The 7,306-nt window shown below is 50.9% G+C and overlaps 1 protein-coding gene across 1 annotated transcript in view; it reads right to left on the reverse strand.

Moving 5' to 3' along the window:
• Positions 1 to 1,375: 1,375 nt before the first annotated feature.
• FOSL2 (FOS-like antigen 2) overlaps positions 1,376 to 7,306 on the reverse strand; it is a 6,228-nt gene continuing 297 nt past the window's right edge. The window contains exons 2-4 of the mRNA XM_009580371.1: positions 5,434 to 5,459; positions 3,705 to 3,847; positions 1,376 to 2,276 (exon numbers count right to left, since the gene is read on the reverse strand). Of these exons, the coding sequence (XP_009578666.1) occupies positions 1,767 to 2,276; positions 3,705 to 3,847; positions 5,434 to 5,459 (679 nt within the window). The 3' untranslated portion in view covers positions 1,376 to 1,766. The remainder of the gene's footprint in view (positions 2,277 to 3,704; positions 3,848 to 5,433; positions 5,460 to 7,306) is intronic.

Genomic DNA, 7,306 nt, shown 5'->3' on the forward strand with positions numbered 1-7,306 from the left:
AATAGCTGCCACCACAGCTTCAACAGGCAGGACCAAAGAGCTATCTCCTAAGCGGCTTTGCTGGCAAGCTGGGCAATCCTAGTGTGCACATGGTCATGGTTTGTCAGTGCCTTGACATCAACAGGAATTGAGCTTGGCTCCAAGCAGGAATAGGTCACACACACATTACTGTTTTCAGTAGTGAACATCAGCACTGGAGAGCTTGTGCCCTCTGTGAGCACTTAGTAGTAGCAGCCAAGCCCACAGGTTGGAGAAGACAAAGACCCAGGGCTAGGGGAAGAGCCCTCTGATTTTTTTTTTTTTTTTTTTTTTGTCTTCAGGCCAATCAACCCCAAAAAAACAGATCAGTTACAATGCAAAAAAACCCAGAGGCCAAAGACTGAGGTGCAAATAACAGTAATCGATTTTCCTCTGCTGTCAATTTGTCATTCACAACCAGAGGTTATCAGAAGCTCTGTTCTAGTTTAAACAGGTCATCACTTCAACCATGCAATTCCTGCCCGGTCAGGAGCACCTTGTGGCCTGTGCTGTGCTGGAGGCTGGACCACTGCCTTCCCCCCAACCTCGGAAATTGGGAATCTCTGAGTAAACAACACCTGCTGGTATCAACTGGTGGATGCATGCTGCTTTGTTTCCCAACAATGAAAAAGTCAGCAAGGGTACAGCCAGCTAGTTTCACCCTCTTTTTTGCTGCCAGTCTCCATCCTAGATTTATAAGCACCTGGTGCCACCTCTTTTTCGGTAGCACGTCCTGCAAATACGGCCAAGGGGAGGGGAGGATTTACTAACAGGAAGAGATGAGCCTCTGAGTCAGGAGCCCTGATGGGGAGGAAGATGCAATACTCCCTAGACAGCGGGCAGCCCAGGAAAAGTAAACAACAAGCAGCAGATTTGATATCCACCAAACTGAGGTGAAACCCTGCCAAAGACACCGGTAAGTGCCAGCCCAGCAGCTTTTCTGATGCTACTTTGGCCCTGAGATGCTAACTTGTTTTTCTGAGGAGCCCACGGGGATAAATATATCTACATTTTAAAAAAGAAAGGCTTCCGCATGAGCCTCCTGCTGTCTCTGTTCGCTGTGTCTGTGCCCCAGGCCAGAGTTATGAGCTCTGCCCTTGCTGCTGAGCCCTCAGGCTCCTCTTGATCCCCCCTCCCCTTGACCTCCCAGCCATTCCCCTCCTGCCTGGGCAACCCTACATGTTTCCCGCAGCCTGTCCCAAGAGGAAAGATCCTAACAAGCCTTTAGAGTTCAGAGCAACTGGATGAAATGTCATGGGATCGACAACATTGGAAATGATAAGCGCAGAGACAGAGAGAGAGAGGGGGCGGGGTGGGGGGGGGAAGAGAGAAGTTGTAAGATCAACTAACCAGAAAGATCTAAGCACAGAGCACAACCGATCAGATCAATTCACAAAGGAAAGGGACGACTAGCAACTGTCTGCAGCTCGCCTTCAGTCCTGGCCAGGAGTGCTCCCCGAGTCCACTACGGCCGTGAAGAGGTTTCCATAGGCAGTCCCTACAGAGGGGACATCACCCTCTCCAAACAGTCCTGGCGCATCAGTCCCACACTTGCCGTTTCCTGCCTCCAGGGAGCTGGCGTTGGTCCTCACTCTCCTTCCTGGAGCTGCAGCACTTCCCCATCCTTGTTCTTGCTGCCCTTGTGCTTGAACGATCCTGTGCCTGTCTCTAATCCCATGGAGGGGGACTCCCCCCATGGTGCTGGGGGGGGATGTAACACACTGGCAAAATGGGGGGCCACAGGGGGATTACAACGCCAGCAAGGTGGGAGAGTTCAAGGAATCCGAGGACTGGTCACCGCTGCTGCTGCTCCTTCGGTGAGCTTTGGAGCAGGACTCGGACGGGGAGAGAGGAGACTCCTGATCCAACACGTTGGGGTAGGTGAACACCAAGTTGGAGGAGCCAGGAGTGATGGCTGGTGTTGAGGTCACCACGATGGGAGTGTTGAGTGCCTCCTCCCCATAAAAACCTCCAGCAATGCTGATGGGCTTAATGACAGACCTCTGGGCTTTGTCAAGGACCAAAGAGGAAGACGGGATCTCTTCCTCCACAGGCTCCTGCTTCACCACCACTGCTCCGCTTGCTCCAGTCCGAACGCTCTGGAGGCTGCTGGATGGTGGGCTCCGACGTTCCTCAGGGCTGATTTTGCACACAGGGCTGTGAGCCACCAGCATAAACTCCAGCTTCTCCTTCTCCTTTTGGAGCTCAGCGATCTCTTTTTGCAGCACTGACTTCTCCTCCTCCAGCACTTCAGTTTCCTGCAGACAAAAGGGGAATAAGTAAGTATCAGAGGCTCTGGCACTGCTTTCCATACCCCAGACTCTTCATGAGCCAAGCAGGCACCAGGTCATTGCCAGCTGAGCATCTTGTGTTTCACGTGTCTACCAGTAGGCTATTCCCAAACTTCACCAATCTAAGGGTTATGAACAGTCTTCTCATGAGCTCACCTTAGTTTTCTCATAGCCAGCTTCTACCACTCTGTCTTGGCCTGTGACTTAAATAACTCTTCTCCCTTGCTGTCTGCCTGACAGACACCTTAGCAGAGAGGACTCAGATCTCCTCCCATCATTTTTTGTGTCGGGTAAGTCATGTTCTTTTCACTTCTTAGAGGTAGTGTATAGCAATCTCTAAACTGTTTCCATTTTCCTTCTGTAGTGCATATTCCAGATGAGGTCTGACCCTTGCCTGACTCTTGCACAAAGGACTAACACTTTCATCTTCACTGGATCATCCCTTGATGCATCCTTGGATTAATACATTTACCTTTCCCATGATCACATCACACTGATGGCTTATAGTCAATCTGTGAGCAATTAGTACCTTCCTATGTGAGGAGCTCAGCATTTCACAGAAGTACTCATCCTCAGTCCTTCAGGATATGACCTCCCACTTTGCACTCCTTTCAATTCTATTACTTTAGTCATGACAATCCTTAAATTCTTCCTATAGGATGTCCTGCCTCCTCTGCACTGAGAATACCTCCCGAATTTGAGTTGGCAGCACATTTCACTGTTGTGCTTTCACTGCTGCTGCTGCGCTTGTTAATAAGATCATGGAATACAATCAGCCCCAGGCTGGTTCCTGAGCAGAAGCGCTGGAGCCTTCTCTCTTCAGCCAGTCCCTTACCTACACCACAGTTCTCGCACTCATCCCTACCTTCTCCAGCTTCACTAGTTATTTCCCCTGTAGCACCAGACCACACGTCTCTGCGGTGCTTTCTTCGTGCAGGAAATCAGTTACCTCCACCAAAGAAAGGTTAGCCTAAAGCATGTAGCTTTGATAAGTACATGTAACATCTGCCTCGTTTTCTACTGCTTTTGGATGATCCTACGGTCTTCAGTGCTTTTGTCCTTCAAGCCTGCCTTTGAGGCACACAGCATCTTTATTTCCTCTTACAGAGGGAGACCAGTGGTAGGGAGACTGGTGCTAGTCGGGAGGCTAGAAGGCAGGAGAGCTCCTAGGACAATTTGGGCAGTCAGCAGGGGGAATTTAGGCTCCTGAGCTCCAGGCCCGAGCCCTCACCACCGTTAATGTAGGAGCAACGCCACCGGGCAGCCTTGGAAGGGGAAGGCAGCATGCATTTTGTAGCATCTTCCTTGAATATGCTAGCAGAGGGAGAGCAATGCCCTTCGAGCTGATCCAAAGGGCGGGCGAAAAGGAAGGAGAAACGTATGCAGAGCACGTACCGCCTGGAGTTTCTCTGTTAGCTCTCGACGCCTGTTACGACACTTAGCAGCCGCCAGCTTGTTCCTCTCTCTCCGAATCCTTCGCTTCTCTTCTTCCTCAGGCGACAGCTGTGGGCAAGTGCCAAAAAAACCCACAATCAGATCTGAGCAAGGCATTCCTTGAAGTTTGTGAGGATTTAACCGCAACGCAAAGAAAAAAGGCCTGATCCAGCAGGATGCTGAGCACTCCCCCTCTTCACTGATGTCAGCAGAAGATGAAAGCGCACAGTATCTCTGCCTGCACCGGGTCTTAGCAGAAGGGTGAGGAGAAGACGGAGCGGGGAGCAGGGGGAAGATTGTGTAAGAGGACAGTGAATCTGCACCAAGGCCAAACAGATAAAAGATGCTCTGATTGTTTCACAACTTGGGTGGTACATTAAGCAAAACCAGAGCACGATGTTGTAAGTGCCTCTTTCTTGAAAGAAAATATCTGCTGCTTCCCACACAAAAAAATAGTTGTTAGCTTGAAGGTCGGGGATGGGGTGGAGGGGGAGACAGGGAAATCAGCAGAGCTCCCATGAAGTCCGTGAAGCAACAATGATTTATACCACCCAAAAATCTGACCTCACATTTTCGAGCACTCAGCGAGATAACACACTGTGCTTCTTGCATCAGCAGGCAAGGCTCCAGTGATATCAAGGGCTTCCTGAGGCCAGCTGACATCCTCACTGATGTAAATCAGGAGCAATTCCATAGAAACCCATCGAGTGACACTCTTGCGAAACCAGAGGAAGTGAGCAGGAGCCCACAAGATCTGGTCAAGTCAGGCCTAGCTTTTGGGGTCTGAGACGAGGTTTTACAAAGCCCAGAAGCGGCAGATAGGCTCGCACCACTGCCAAGGCCGCGGAGCTGGTACAGCAGCGTGTGAAGAGGGCCGGCATGGCCCTGTGCAAACAGACGGCCGTGGGGATTCACGGCACACGCTTGGCCGTGCATCCTCCTCCGCTGCAGACCGACCTCGTGCCCTGCACTGCAGCCTCACCGGGCTGGTGTGTGCTGCGGGGGCTTCGGCCCGGCGGCTGCAAACAAAAGTGAAACAAGCACCCTGCAAAGCACGTGTCAGATCTCACGTAGTGCCAGCGGAGAATGGAAAGAAAAACCTTTTCATAAAAGCTTTCAGTTTTAGTATCTTCAGGGGCTGTCAAAATCACAAATGAGATATTCACCCTTTTACTATCTTTTCTTTTTAGTGTTAAGTTTTACTCTAACCTCATTCTGGTTTGTTTTGGTTTGCTTTATTTCCTTAATTTCGATCTTTGCAGTTTTGGGGAGTTTACTTCAGCCTCTGGGCATTCCCCTTGCTCGGTTCCGCTTTTTTTCGGGATCCGGTCTGTGCCTGCAATTTCACCTGCACGCAACGTGAGCCCGTGGATGCACACCGAGCGACACAAGCACTTCTAGGACTTCAGGACACAGGTTTTGGGCCTGAAAGCTTTTCTATCAGCAGATCACAGTGCTCCATCTCGGGGTGGGGGGTACCTCCACCCTGCTGGGCAGCAGCCGGCAGCACTTTGGCATATTCCCCCCCAGTAAGGAGCCCGCACGGGCACCGCTCTCTCCAGCACAGTTCTGCCTGATCAGTTCCCAGCCCACATGTGTGCGGAGTAAAAACGTATTTGCACACAAGTATCCGCAGTACGGCAAAGCTTTAAGCATGCACACAGATTCTGTGCTGACTTGGGGCCTCTGCGTACAGTTTTCAAGAGCCCTTTCATGCTTTAGAAGCGCAGACCTCATTGAAATATGTTGGGACTGAAATTTCTCCTCCCAGGGCCCTCAGTCATTTTAAAATTATCTGTCTCGGAGGCGACGCTTTGCAAAAATCTCATAGACGGGGCTGAAGCCCCTAATCTGGACGTGCTTAACATTATAGCGGGTCTAAAAAGGAATACTCTGTCAGCGGTTGCTGGATTTGTTTGAAAGCGGTTGGATTTGGCACTCTTCGTGCCCCTGCTGTATGCGTTATCTGTAGCTTGTCCAAGCCCAATACGTGCATTCGCTGGCAGAAACGTTCATCAAAACAGCCTCTTTTCATAAAGTGTTACACAATGTTTTCCAAAAAGGCACTCCGATGCGGTGTTCAAAGCACCAACAGCGGAAACCTGAGCCAAAGAGCCATGGTAAAGTGCCCGGGTACTGCCTTAGCACGTGTCTAATCAAAAGGACTTGGCTTTGAATGACCCACAATGAACGGCTTGCAAACAAGCCACAGGCCAGGAATTGCTTGGCAGGCATCCTTCAGCAAATAACTCTGAACAACAAATAAAGCGGAGAATATGGTGATCTCTTCACGGCCAATTTGTGAACACAGAGGCAGCATTTGTCAAACAAATTAGTTGTTGCTAATTATTCCCCCAGTTCTCATGAGAGCTTCCCTGGCTTTGGACACCAGCCCTGCACACAGGGAACCAGGAGGTAGCTCCGGCTGGTGGAAAGGGCTGGCATGCACCCGAACCACCACGGCTGTCCCATCCTTCCTCCCAAAAAACGGTCTTGGGTGTGCACAGAAGGTGCAGCTCACTCCGGACAAGTGACTTTAACCCCTTCCCTGCCTCTTAGGTCTAAACCAGAGAGCGACTCCACATAAAATAATCAGACTGTGAATCAAAACAGATGACGTGGAAGTAAAAGTAGGGCTGGTGAGTCTTATTAGAAACAGACCTCATGCAGTAGCGTGTGCTGGTGTACTGACGGTGCGCAGCGCATCTCGTTACGCTGCTCTGCAGCGACCCACACAACTGCTGCTTGGGAACGATTCGGGGAGATCTAGATTATTCATATTTCTTTACGTCTTTTTTTAAAAGAGATTCACAGGGCTGAAAGGATTTCTAGAAGATGAGACACCTGCATCTAGTCCACCACCCTGCCCAGGCACAGGATCCAGGCTCGGTAATCCCATCAAAGAGGCTGAGCACAGGGCAGCAGTGGCACAAGCCACCCCATCCTGCCTATGGAAATGCCACTGGGTTGGGAACAGAAAAATCTCTGCTTATGGGATCCCCACCTCACTGCTGTAAAGCGATCAAGCGATTGCATGTTTCTAGCAGGAAGGTGGATTTAGACCCCAGACATCCAGAAGGCTCTTGCTACCAGAGTCCAGGTGCTCTAGGGAAGCTGTTCCTCCTTGCACGATGCTGGCTGGTACCGGCGGTATCACCCAAAAGTGAGACTGGAGCAGCGCTAGCTGCCACAGAGCAGATATAAAACACCAGCTGATGTAATTTGGGTGTCAGTTTTGTAAAGGACCTATGTAAAAGCTCCTCTGGTTGCTCAGAGGTTTCCTTCTGCCTGGAGTGGTGGAGACACTCAAACCGAAACCCAGGGCTCAACTTCAGAGTTTCACCTGCTTTTGAAATCGAGCCGCAATGCGGCCCAGTGGTGTGAAGCATTTGATGGAGATTGGGTAAGTCTTGCCGTGCGATGAGGAAGCAGCAATAAAATCACCCTCCGGCTTACACCCTACGTCACCCCGAGAAACCCCAGCACCTCTACAGCGCAGGGGACGGACCTCAGCGCTCCCCCCCGGGGCCAGGGGATCCCACGAGAGGGCAGGGGCGGGGGGC

Source organism: Fulmarus glacialis, unplaced genomic scaffold (genome assembly GCF_000690835.1).
Source record: "Fulmarus glacialis isolate BGI_N327 unplaced genomic scaffold, ASM69083v1 scaffold38696, whole genome shotgun sequence".
NCBI classification, from domain to species: domain Eukaryota; kingdom Metazoa; phylum Chordata; class Aves; order Procellariiformes; family Procellariidae; genus Fulmarus; species Fulmarus glacialis.